Source organism: Hemiscyllium ocellatum, chromosome 9, assembly GCF_020745735.1.
Source record: "Hemiscyllium ocellatum isolate sHemOce1 chromosome 9, sHemOce1.pat.X.cur, whole genome shotgun sequence".
Lineage (NCBI taxonomy): Eukaryota > Metazoa > Chordata > Chondrichthyes > Orectolobiformes > Hemiscylliidae > Hemiscyllium > Hemiscyllium ocellatum.
In genome coordinates, this window is record NC_083409.1 from 72379009 (window position 1) to 72393198 (window position 14190).

The 14190-nt window shown below is 39.6% G+C and overlaps 1 protein-coding gene across 1 annotated transcript in view; it reads right to left on the minus strand.

The window, feature by feature from the left end:
• The window catches only part of ttc39a (tetratricopeptide repeat domain 39A), a 99814-nt gene that overhangs the window by 24123 nt on the left and 61501 nt on the right, over positions 1 to 14190 (minus strand). The window contains exons 9-13 of the mRNA XM_060830447.1: positions 12756 to 12864; positions 7566 to 7633; positions 7408 to 7467; positions 4328 to 4489; positions 2195 to 2286 (exon numbers count right to left, since the gene is read on the minus strand). Of these exons, the coding sequence (XP_060686430.1) occupies positions 2195 to 2286; positions 4328 to 4489; positions 7408 to 7467; positions 7566 to 7633; positions 12756 to 12864 (491 nt within the window). The remainder of the gene's footprint in view (positions 1 to 2194; positions 2287 to 4327; positions 4490 to 7407; positions 7468 to 7565; positions 7634 to 12755; positions 12865 to 14190) is intronic.

Genomic DNA, 14190 nt, shown 5'->3' on the forward strand with positions numbered 1-14190 from the left:
AAGGAGCTTGTAGTCATAGATGCCATCATGATATGGCAAAGATGCAGGCAAACCACAATCACTCATCTTCCATACAATGCCGCACAGTTGAAAGAGGGGCAATGGCACTGTACCCTGTCCAGGGTGCAGGTCAAAAGCCCAGGTCATGCTATCTCGCATTTCTGCAATGAACCATCTCCTTCCACTGGGCCATCAAGGGACATGGGATGGCTCCTCAACTTCAGGTTTCCATGCAGATCACGTTATGTGGCTTAATACTGGCACTGTCCAGGTTAAGGCATGACATGAACCTCTGTTCCAAAAAACTAGAGGGCATATTGACACTGAGATAAACAACTGAGATCTGAGAGAGCTGGGCCACTGCAACAAGAACGTTCTTTAAATGACAACGTCTTCAGCATCCTACAGTGTCAGCCAGAGGAACACAGACAGGACTCCATTAAACAACATTTACAATGTATCAGAATTGCAGAAGTCATTTTTATACTGACTGCAAATGTTGTGCTGTTACTGAGGTCTGCATCCCCTGTGTAATCCAAACTGCAAGTGTAGTTTAAAGCTGCTTGCCTTAGGATTTGGACAGGCAACCCCAAGTGTGTTTGTGATTTGAGGATCAAGACTTGCTAAGGGGGTTCTACCCAGAAGCAGATTCACCCACCACACCTTGAACTCCCTCAGGCTCAAAAGTGGCAGGTATAGTGGAGGTGGAATGCCTGGTCACTTCTGGAGTATCCTGAAGAGAGACTTCTTGAGGGCCTGCATGTGGTTTGTCCTCTGAGTGAGTGCATACTGGCACTGGCCTGTTTCCTTGCGGAGAAGGGGAAACCTCTGAGGCCAAGGTCCCTTCATCCTACTGTCGCCTCACCATTTACTGTTGAGCAATGAGACTCAGACTTCTGGACTCAACTCTCCATAGCAGCCAACTACCTGTCCACGTAAGCAATCAGATACTTGTAGCAAAGTGCAAATACAAAGTTGGTGGAGTTATTGAACTTTTGAGTCATTTTGTTTAGTATCTCTAACAAACCTAACATTGCCCCTGTATTTACTTGTGCATTTGTATGAAGGTGTTAATTGCTGACACTATGAGGTCCTGTCTTGCCTGAAGCCAGGTAGATTCCTGATCTCTGGCAGTCACCTGAGTGCCAGTGGCCTGGTACACTTCTTCCTCAACCTGTAGAGATGTGGCAATAATGTGCTCAATGGCAGGTACTCCCACCAAGGAATCGTCAGTATCTGAGCTAGCGGAGGGTACAGGAGGTAGGCTTGCCGGTGCATCCTCTGAGCGATCTGCAGCTTTTTCCTCAGAGGTACAGGAGCAGTGTCTTGTAGGGTCATTTCTCTGTGGGACAGAGACTGTGCACATTCTGTGGGAATGGCAAAAGTTCAGTATAAAAAGAAAATAGCCTTCTGGAACTGACGTTTTCAAATAAATATTAATGGATTTCAATTCCACTGAACAGACACTGGTGTTGTCTGTTTCCCAAATTTATTTGTTAATTGGGAACACTATATAACAATTCAGAAAGTTCCTAAAGATATACAGACATGTTGAATATGATTACCTACAATTACATCTAGAAATCATTTGAATCAGTGTAGATATGCTGCAGGTAGTTTGCAGAAAGCCTAAGCTGGGCAAGTCCAAAACTAGAGGGTATAGTTTTATGGTGAGAGGGATAGATTGAAAAAGAACGTGAGGGGGTAACATTTTCATGCAGATGGTAGTACATGTATAGAATGAATTGCCAGAGGAAGTGAAAACACTTAAAAGGCATCTGGATGGGTACATGAATTGGAAGGGTTTAGAGGGATATGGGCCAAATGCTGGCAAATGAGACCGATTGGTCAGATTGGGATGTCTGGTCGGCATGGATGAGTTGGGTTGAAGGTTCTGTTTCTGTGCTGTATGACTCTATAAACCATTCAGCAAATGGAGCAGCTCATTGTAACATGCAAGACTATAGTATTTCTGTTCTGCTATAGATTCCCTTTCCTTTCCAACATGGTTGCTTTTTTTAAAAAGTAAATGCACTGAAACACGAAATACGATCCAAAACTTGATTGATCTAACATCTGGTAATTCAGATCAAGAAACTAAAAGCATAAAATGTCAATATTTTGATTCTTGAAAAATATACTCTTAAATTTCAAATAAATGAAGACAAGAATACTAACTCATTAAACAACTGACCTGAATAATTCAATTTCATCATCCCCAAAAGGTTTGTAGTCCTCATCCCCAAGCATACTGAGATAGGCTGCTTTCATGTACATATATGTTGACTGTTAAAGGGGGAAGGAAAATATTATAGTAACTTTCATTTCCTCAATTTTTCCTTCACATAACTATGACATATTATTTCTAGTAAGAGGAATTACCAACTTTATCAGAATTATCAGAGAACATAAACAAATAGATAATTCATAACATTAATAAGACAGATGGAAAGTAGTTTCCAACACAATAAACATTTTCCAGTCAAAGCAGGGAGAATTTCATCCCATCTGTCCAAAAATTACATTCAAATCTAACTATAGGAAGCAAAAAACATATTTTCACTGTAATCTCACCTTGTCTTTGAAATCATTAAATTCCAAATAAGGACATACAGATTGAACTGATGTTGCAGGTTCTGATTATCTTTAGAGCAAGGCATTGACCATCCTGGTGGGTCTTTTTAAAAGCCTGTAATTACTGGGTTCTCTTTTGATAGATTCTATTTACCATGTTGGTAACTTGGAAGCTACAATTTTTTTTTAATCTTCCCTGTTTCTTTCTTCTGTTGTTCAGTTACTAAACGCGAGAATTACATTTGCTTCTGGTTCATTTTCAAAGGGAAGGCAGCTTATTTAAAGCTATTCTTCCCACCCTTACACCAACCAAACTACGAGTGCATCATTTTTAGCTGAAGATCAGGGACTTCTGGCTAGCTGTTGGGGGCGATATTAATCTGAAGAATGCCATAGACATATTCAATACTTCAAGGAACAGGTGACCCAGTTTGCATGAAGTACTCAGACCAATTTTCAGGAATCTAGACCCAAACATCTTTTATCTTTACTTCAGTCTTTTTGTCAGGATTATAATGCTCCACAATTGGACATATTACCAATAAATTTCACTCAGAATACAAACAAATGATAGAAGACAAAACAGCGATATGCTGATTAATATAGAACAAACATTTTTTCCAAGTGTGAGTAAAAGATCTTAAAATGAACTACTGCACAGTTACATTGAGTTAATTCATTAAGCACTTATCTACAAGGTTGGTTTAAGATCAGCAGATGCACTGGGATTAACAATATCTTTACTCCTCCCCCTTTCCACTTCACATCAGGAGTCAATAAAAAGATTACATCAATAAATCCTTAGTTCAACGACAAAGAAACAAAACGTGCTCAGTACAAACCACACAAAATATGGCTGGAGGCCATCTGACTTTGTTTTTTTATTTCTAGCAGATATTTTTGTTACTTCCTAATAGATGTCAACACAGTGGGTTCAATTCCTGCACTAGCTGAGGTCACCATCAAGAGTTTTCCTTCTCAACCTTCCCCCTTGCTTGAGGCACAATAAGCCTCAGGTCAAACGATGATCACTCATCACTCGAGCAGAGCAGTCCTAGGCTGTGGGAGGATTATGGAGACTTTACCTTTTTTTGTATTTACATAATTCATTGTAATTAGGTATTTAGTTTTTATTATTATTGTGTATGTAGAATACATACAAACAATTGCAATAACTAAGGACATCTTTATTCTATGTAGCATACATGCAATTACCAGAATTGCACAATTTTTAAAAATACACAATTCAGAAAATGTGAAAAGTACTTCTACATTTATCTCATGATTCAGTAAATATCAGCAAACTGCATTAAAGAGTACTCCCATACATCTCTAGCATCAAACCTCAACTCCCTTGCAATTCTTAATGATGCCAAAGTGGCCAATCCAGCATCACTACTGCCACATATTTTGAGAGCTCAAGGACATTGGGATTTCCACTGACTGCCTGAGTGGATTAAATTGAAAATAATATTCTTACAATTGCTTTATTCAAAGGTTTCCTATATGCAATATGCCATCCAACTAGGTAATGCTTTAAAAAAAGGTTTTTGTTATTGAACAATCATAGGAGTCAAAGAATCTTTACTTTAGTTGAACAATGTTTGAAGCCATATCGCAGACAAGAGAAAAATATACTGCAAACCTTATTTCAGCATTTCTTTAGTGGAGGTGAGACCTAAGAAACAGCTGGAAAAAGGAGAAGATTATCTGTTTTTCTCAGACCAAGTGTCACAAGCAGAATTACTCTCACCTTGGACCACGAGTTCTCTTTACACAATAGGTCTGCATAGAAATATGCCATTTTCCACTGACGTTTGAAAGTAAAACACCACATTAGCTCCCAGTAGCACATATGATGAAACTGTTTCCAGTGTTGCTGGGCCTCACAGCACTCCTCAAAGCGTAAAATAGCCTAGAGTATTGTTGAACAGAAGTGTATATGAAATTATCAAAATAAAGGTTCACTTGAAGGTAAGCATGGAATATTTAAATTTTTGATCAAAAATTCATAGTTGCTCTTTCAAGAATATAGATATTAAGTACTTGTATGTTGTGGTTCTGTTCGCTGAGCTGGTTCGCAGAACCACAACAGCGAGCACCCGAGCTACAAATCTTCTCCCAAACTTTGAAGTTCTTGTACTTTTTTAATGATTAAGCAAATTCAAATCCTTGAAACCAAGCTATAAGCTCTTCATTTGTTGAGTTTAAAGTGATTAGTCCACACCTGGTCTGTAGAAGGGACCTCCTCAGCAATGTAAGGCATCGTGTCTCTCTGCAATTGCATAAAGGGGTTGTACAGTGGAGCTCATTAGCAAACGTAGAAAAAATATTTTTCTTACAGTCATTGAATCTGGAGTGCACGACCCAAGAGTGTGGTCAAGGCAAATTTGAATAGGTCTCTAAAATGAAATTGAGTAATTATCCAAAGTGGAAAGATTTGCAGGGATATGGAGTAGTAGGGGTCAGTGAGGTGAGCTTGTAAATAATTAGCAAAAATAAGATGAGCTGAATAGCCTGCTTGTATGTTGTAACCATTCTACAATTCTATTTAAAAGAACTATTTTAACATCCCTTCCTTACCCACGAGACATAATGGGATAAGGCAGTTAAACTGGTTGGGGTGGGGTGAGAATAGAATGCAAGATGTCCATCACACATGTCTGTTTCCTTGTTATTTTAATTTATTTATTTTCATTCGGTCCCACAGCCAGAGGAACCTGGGCCTAATAAATGAAAATTACCCCCCAAAATTATGCTTTCAAAAAAAAAGATATTTCCTGAAATAATTCCAGACGCCTTTATCCTGCCACCAAGTCATTGTTTCTATGCATGTGGAGAGTCCTTGACACTGATGCAGCTCTCTTAGAGCCAATTCTCAGAGCAAACAGGAGGTCTGACACTCCTATTTTGTCAGCCAGGGTTCTCTGATTAACAGCCCCAGTTAGGGAACTCAGAAAATTCTATTAAGTCTACCAGGCTGACCTTATTACAATTACTACAATTCCCTTTATTCTTTCATGTGTACATCACTGGTTGGGCCAGTATTTATTGCCCACCCCTAGTTGACATTGAGATGATGATGGGATGCTGCCTTCTTGAACCACGGCAGACAACATGCTGTAGGTTTACCCACAATTCCATTAGGGAGGGAGCTCCAGGATTTTGACCCAATGACACTAAAAAAAAACAGTTCAATTTCTGGTCATGGGCAAGCCCAGGTAAACGATGGATTCAGCAATGGTAACGTGATCACTGATGGTAATGTCAACAATGATGGTTAAATTCTCTCTTGTTGTAAACAGTCATGCCTGGCTGTGTGTGTGTGTGTGTGTGTGTGTGTGTGTGTGTGTGTGTGTGTGTGTGTGTGTGTGTGTGTGAGAGAGTGAGAGAGAGAGTGTGTGTGAGTGAGTGTGTGAGTGTGTGAGTGAGTGTGTGTGTGAGTGTGTGTGAGTGTGTGTGTGTGTGTGTGTGTGTGTGTGAGAGAGAGAGGAGAGAGAGAGAGAGAGAGGAGAGAGAGAGAGAGAGAGAGAGAGATAGATAGATAGATAGATGGATGGATGGGGGGGACAGGGGATAAGTAAAATTTGTCACTTTTCAGCTCAAGCCTTTATATTGTTCAGGTCTTGCTGCAGTTGGACATCGACTGTTTCAGTATTTGAGTCAGGAATAGTGCTGAACATCGTGCAATCATCAGTGAACATCCCCACCTTACAACAGAGGAAAGGTCTTCGATGAAGCAGTTGAAGATGGTTGAGCTTAGGACACTACTCTGAGGAAAAGTGCTCTTGTGGCACAGTGGTCATGTCTGAGCCAGGAGACCCACATTCATTTTCCACCTGTTCTAGAGATGTGTAATAACATTTCTGAACAGTGAATAGGTTGATTAAATAATATCTACCTAACAACATCTGCAAATCTGTCCTGGTGCCGAAATGATTGATCCCCAACAATCATAACCACATTCCTTTGAGGAAGATATGACTCCAATTAGCAGTGATTTCCACCACCCCTGACTCTAGTTTTGTCAGGGGTTCTCAATGCCACACACAATCAAATGCAACCTTGGTATCAAGAGCAGTCATTCTCACCTCACCTCTGGAATTTAATTGTTTTAGCCATGTTTGAACCAAGGCTGTAACAAGGCCAGGAGCTGAGTTGCTCTGGTGGAATTCAAACTGAGCAAAGGTGAGCAAGTCATTGCTGATCAAGTTCTGCTCAATAGCACTATCAATGACACCTTCCATCACTTTACTGATGAATTCACGTCTTTACTATTGCAAAAAAGTTGAAGACGAGAGGGCAAAACATCTTAATCTAATAAGCTTCATTTATCATGAGCTCTAACAGGGCATACATATTCAAAAGAAAAAGTAAATGAAGCCAAGTAGATGCTGCTTTAAGTCATTGTTGTCACACTGCAGAGGAAGAGAGACAGTGTAATTATAATATCCCATTAAAAATGCCAGAATTACATTTGTGATGCTGTGGACAGAATACTAATGAAAAGGTTGCAAACTTGAAATTTATCCCAATTTTTATGATAACACAGTTGAATTTTACAACTTGGTCAGATAAAGATTGTTGCACTAAAATTGTACTGTTGAGACCATTACAATTCAATTTATCAAAAAGCAGTATTCTCTATGTTCAAAGACAGACTGATGACAGTTACGCTTCTCTGGAACAATTAGGAGTAAAATCTGTTAATTGTTTCAGTGTTATGAAAATGAAACAGTTCTGTAGCACACAGACAAACTATGTGTTCTGCCAGATTATCATCCATGTAATCAAAATGAAATACTGCTCAGTTCATGCCCAAACTCTACTTACTGCATCTATGTTTCCTCTGATTTCTTCAATTCTTCCTGCAAAAAACAAGAAGATGGCACCCTGCAGGAACAGGAAGATATAACTATAAATAGTAACAAATAGATTTTGATAGGATTACAATGCTTTAAAATGAAACATTTATATCTCCCACAGAATACCTTTGGATATCGTTTGAGAAAGGGTAGTAGTAGTCGCTCTGCATCTTCAACGTCACCTTCGCCTGTGCCTGTTCAGAATTGCAAATTCAAGTCAGGATTTTAATATTGCAGAAGCTGTAACAATGTATTTGTTAAAATGCACCAATTTTTAAAATTTGATATCTCAGAAGCAGGTTAACCATGTCATTGTTTCAGTTGTTAGTTTTTTTAATTTTGAGACCTCCCATTCTCTCCTATCTATCCACAATTCTTTAACTTTATTTTAACCATTAAGGGCTCCTGTGGAGGTCTAACTACTAAAATTGAAAATGCAACAAATTTGTCCTCAGAAAATATTATGCATATGGTAAATCATTTTTGCACAACTTACTAATATTTTGTAAAATCAGTAGAATTCATTACGTATCCACAATGTGAAAACTAGGCTATATAGCTGCATAGAATTCACTCCCTTAGGTGTCTACAGCCAGTGCTATAGAAGTAGAAGCTGAAATAGCATGTAGGCTGAGCCCTGACTGCTAGCATGGGCAATGCTGTGTGTGCACTAGAAACATGCATTTTGGGTTAACCGTAATGCTAATCAGAATTAAAAAGTGTGGTGCTGGAAAAGCAAAGCGATCAGGCAGCATCTGAGGAGCAGGAGAGTCAATGTTTTGGGCATAAGCCCTATATCAGGAAGGGCTTATACCTGAAATGTTGACTATCCTGTTCCTTGGACCTGCTGTACGTTTCCAGCGTCACACTTTTTGACTCTGACTCTCCAACATCTGCAGTCCTCACTTTCTCCTGTAATGCTAATCAGTCTTCCTGGCTAATTTGTTGCATATTCTGCCAATGTGGACCACATAGGTTGTTAACCCATTCTTAACTGCTCTGTTTGACTGCATTATGGATGCATCTTCCTTGGCTTTCAAGTTTTGGAGTGAGACTTGACCCAGAACTGCTTTCTGAGGCAGAGATTCTACCACTGTATCAAAAGACCTCGTCAAACTTATGCATACTTAAACATGCCAAACTTAAAATTTACCTAAGATAAAAGATGAATTTATCTCTTAACATTTACTTAACCCACTGCCCTCACTTAGGGAAATTAAGACAATGATCATAAGCACCAACCAATTACCCGTTAGCCTACAATTTCAATTTGTGGTCGCTTCTGCATTGGAAAAACACCGACTTGGTGATCACTTTGCTACATCTACATTCTTTCTGCAAAAATGAACCTAAGCTTCCAACTGCCTGCCACGTCAACACACCGTGCTCCCATGTCAGCATGTCTGTTGCAGGTCTGCTGATTCCTAGTGCAGGACTTACACCCGAAACGTCGATTCTCCTGCTCCTCAGATGCTGCCTGACCTGCTGTGATTTTCCAGCACCACACATTCGACGCTGTTGCAGGACTGCTTCAGTGCTCCAGCAAGTACATCGTATTTTCTATTTGGGGACCCCACAATCTCTAGGACTCAACACCAAGTTCAATAAGTTTAGAGCCAGATTCCCTCCTTCCATGTTGTTTTAATTTACCCATTCCACGCCCAGTGCTGTTATGACATGGGTTGCTTTTTGCACAGACACCCATTCTCACATACTCCTAGGCCCATTATCATATTATATGGCGTGCTTTCAGTACAGCTTACTCATTCTCTCCTACTCTTCGCTCTTTTCATCACTTATTCAGCTTTCCTTCTGTCCTGGCCTGCTAACCATAATCTCCTTGTTTATCCACCCCATACATCCGGGCACCATCTCCATCTATTCAACTCTCTCATTCACCTCCAACCTCATCTTCAGCACAAATACCACATTTTCCTGGCTGCTAACAATTCTGATGAAGAATCACTGGATGTAAAATGTTTGCTGTGCTTTCTTCCCACAGATGCTGCCAGACTTGCTCAATTTCACCAGCAATAGCTGTTTTTGCTCCATATTGTAGTTTTCACTAGGTCCCCACCTCCTGCCATATTTATTGCAGCTGCCACTCAGGCCAATATTCCACCCATCTTCTAATCACCAGTTCTATGAAACAGTCACTCGACCCAAAACATTAACTTGGATTTCTCTCCATAGATGTTGCCAGACATGCTGAGCTTTTCTAACAATTTCTGTTTTTTGTTTCTGATTTCCAGCATCTGCAGTTCTTTTGGTTTTTATTTTTTAAATCAGCCTGTACAGTGATGCTATTTTATACTTTTGGAGCAAGTGATACTTGAAATCGAGCATCCTCGCTAAGAGGTGGGACACTACCTCTACACCACAAGTGGCCTCGCGTCCATATTTCATAAAACCCTTTTGCACATATCTTGTAGGTGCCTTTGATTATCTCTGCCACTTCACAGACTGCCACCTCAGTGGCTGCAGCATATCTGACACTTCCAGCCAAGGACACTACAGACACCGAATAAGGTACCCCAAGTTACTCTAGTGTGAGGAGTGATGGATGTTTGTCAGATAGTGTTTCCTCAGAGTGCTCCATGAAGCTCTCAACCTGTCATGGCTGCACAGTCCTTTAGAATCTAAAAGCATAAGGGAAAGTTGGTGAGGGAAGGGAGAAATGAATGGAAAGCATGATTTCCATGGTCACACGATCTACATTTTCACTTCATGATGTGTACAGATTCCAATAAAGAAGCAGCTGCCTCAAGCCTTGTTAGCTAGCTGAAATGGATATTAGTTATTCACGCTGCTTGGCTGCTTTTTGTATTCAGCCCAAAGCTTTGTGCTGAGTTACACAATAACTGAAAAATATTACTCAGAGTCACAGTCATATGGCATGAACCAGTCCCATTTGTCTGTGATTGACCCAAATCCTTCTAAACCTTTCCAATTTCTGTACCTGTTCGAAGGTCTTTTACATGTTGTAACTGTACCTGCCTCTACCAGTTCATCTGGCAGCTCATTCCATGTAAGTGAGCAGGGATCATGAAGCTTGCATGTTACCTGTCTAAATGGGACCAGACATTGTCTAATTGCATCTTGTGACATCAAGTCCAGAAGCAGGAGATATCTTGTGTTTTTTTTTCCCTAATCTATTTAAAAAGCATCTTTAAATGACTTAAAATTTACAGGAGAATGGATACCATTCTCAAAAAGTCATCATCAACATTAACTTCATTAGACAATGAGAATAAGATGGGCCACGCCATACATTTCAAAGTTCTGGAAAGGTTAAAATCAAAGAAGGATAGGATATTAGACCATTACGGAGATGAAAGTAGCTGGGTTTCGAGGAAGTTAAACTATGTCTAAATTTCAGTGACTAAGGGGCTAAGATATTGTCAAAGATGGCCAACACTGCACAGTGGAAATAAGTTTCCTTTGTACACTGTGAACTAATTCACAACCAAACAAAAAAACCCTCCAAAAATTATGGATCCTACTGATATCTTGCAATTTCTATTCTCTAATAGTTCTAGTGTACAGTCAGAAAATATATCTGAAGCAAAAGCATTATGAAAGAGACCACTGTGTTTGTGTTCATTTAATTATTTTGTTAGGATCACTCATTCCTCAGAGTGGAGTTACATTTGATATAATTTCAAGATAACTCCAATCTTTCCTTTGTAAGCACAGGGATCAGATTATGAATGACCAAATGTAGTATCTCAGCTGTCAATATCCCCATTGTGGGATTCACAGTAACCTTATCCCACAATATTTTCAAGTTGGAGTATCAGAATTCTGTATGAAACATTTGGGGAAGCAGTCTCATTTTCTTTCTCCATAAGCTGCTACACTTCAGTCTGAAAAAGTCCAAATGAATTGAGAAAAATTGCAGCCAGGTAGTTACAGCTCAGTGGTAGATAGCTTGCGTGAAGGTTGTTTAACTCCTGCTTCAGGACATTGCAACATGAAAGGCTGACGTTACAATCCTAAGGAAGTATTTCACTGTCAAAAGGTATTGTCTCTCAGAACAGATATTAAACTGATATTTTGTAGGTCTTCTCAGATGGATGTAGAAGATCCATTTTAAAAGATGTAAAATGAAACAAACAAAAGAGTAGAGGGAACAGCAGCATATTTGTTCATCAATAATTACAGAAACAGCTCAGTGGTGATTATCATATTGCTGTTTGAAGGTTGTGTGCAAATTGGTTGTATCCAACACTTCAAACATATCCAACTGTCTGTGGAATACTTCATAACCTGCAATGGCCATGAAAATATTACATAAACACAAATTTTTCAAGTCTCTTATTTGCAGGCGTGGAGAAGTTAACAGATTTTGCATCAACATTGTACTTTATCAATTCCTTTGGACACTTAATCAAGTGGTGATCACTGCCCACCATCACCCATCCTAAAAGTATAACAGTTGTAAGGTCACCCCTCTGCAAACTGAAACCCCTAAATGGGCAATTAATGCCTAGTTAATGGCCTCATGCTCCCACCACTGATATTGAATGGTGGAACAGGCAATGGTGACTTGCATTTGTGTCCAGGCTCCTGAGTTTGTGTGCATGTACATGTGGTGGTGGTGGTCACCCTGGTTATAGGCAAAAGTGAGGACTGCAGATGCTGGAGATCAGAGTCTAGATTAGAGTGGTGCTGGAAAAGCACAGCAGGTCAGGCAGCAGCCGAGGAGTAGGAAAATTGACGATTTAGGAAAAAGCCCTTCATCAGGAATGATGAAGGACCTTTGCCCGAAACGTTGATTTTCCTGCTCCTCGGATGCTGCCTGACCTGCTGTGCTTTTCCAGTACCACTCTAATCAAGCACCCTGGTTATAAGCCACTTAGTCCGTGATGAGAGACTTTGCATCAAGAAGTGACAGAATAGCTATCAAAAGCAATACCCCTCCCCCCTCTACCAATATTCTCCTTCCTTGGAGACCTCCCCAACCACCACTACTATTCATTTGTGCTCAAATCCTTCCTGGATCTAAGGCCTTAGATGGGTGTAGTAGGAAGCAGTCTCCCCAGTTGCCGTGCTGATTACATAAGAGCTGCCAGCATTGAATTAAATGGCAGCTCTTAACAGATACAACTTCAGCCCCATGGGAGGATTTTGATCCTAGGACAGGGCTTGGTTGCTCAGGCAACACAGGAATTTCATCAGCTTTTCAGATAACAGCCAACAACTCCATCACCTCCACAAGGTTCCATTCCATCATTAACAAAACTGAAAACTTGTATTAATTTTTGAAAACCAGTTCAAGACTGATGAGTCTATACGGGTTTCAACAGTACTCACCTAATACAAAACTCATAAATGTGTGATAACAAAGCAGCAGCATGGTACACAGGAGAGCACGGAAGTTTTCTGTGGATGCTCCTTCCTGTAATTGTTCGAGACCATATTCCTAAAGACAAAGATTCATATCAAAAGAAGAGATTGCATTTTCAGCACATGATTATGTTTTTAGAATGTCAAAAATATTCTTAATGGTTTTTCCTGATAAAAATATTTCTTATACATTTTGCAGAATTTAATATTTATTATGCAATATCATTGAACTAAACAGGTATACAACAACAACTATACTTGAAATGCGATTCATTGATTGTAAACCATTTTGAGATGTTCTGGGGTCATTATAGGTATCATTAAAATGTTACACCTTTCTTGCTTGTTCAACAAACAAACACTAATTGTCAAATACAAATATCAAATACAGATAATCTGAACATTGAGTAGCCTTAAAATTGACTTTTGAAAAGAATTTAACTGATAGAAGGAGATGTGCTCTACTTGCAGCTTAAATCTCATGGTCTCTTTTACTCAAAAAGCATCTTTAGCAAGTTTAACAACCAAGTATTACAAGGATAACCCTCCAATGAACACTGGGTGAAGTTAATTTGCAAACTGATAGCCTTTCAATTTTCTCATAATACATGTTACAATGAATCTTTAGAATTAACAGAATAGAACTGTAGAACAATAGTTAGAAGATTACATCAGAAGACATCAGAAAAATCAATGAAGCAGCTGACTACAAATAAACTGAAGGGACTCAATTTTTGTGGCTTCCACTGAAGTTATTTTGAGCTAAACAAAGCCTAGGGTTGAATCTTACATTTGTTTGGCAATGTCCAAGTCACGTTGAGTTTTTTTGAAGGCATTTTTGCTGCAAGACCTATGACTTCTCTCACCATTTCTTCCCAAACACAGCTCATCAATTATTTATCACATCCCAAAGTAGGTGCCACATCTAATTTCCATCCAATCTTAATACACTATTCCTGAAATAATTCACCATTTGGAGGATATCATGGATGCCCTGCACATCTTTAAAAACCCATTTTATACCCAGCCAATCACTGTCACTCTGGAGCTGCATTACATGGTTGTTGATATTTACCCTGGACATGAAAAATGGGAATATTGATACCTTGCTTTGTGTGCAGAGCCCTGGAATCCCTGCTGGATGAGTGGTGCTGACACAGGATACCCTTCTGCCTCAGGGATCAGCCGTGGGGGACACAAACAGACGATGCCATCACTAGGTCAATGTCCTTTTCCAATTTTCCAGGGTAAGTTTCACCATCTTCTCTTCAATGCCAACCAAGGGTCAAGCTCTACTTCTCTCACTACGTCCTGTAACAGCTTTCCTACATGCTCTAATCCATTGCAACCCTCAACACCTCTAACCTGTGCTACCAACTCAATTGCTTGGACACTTGAATCT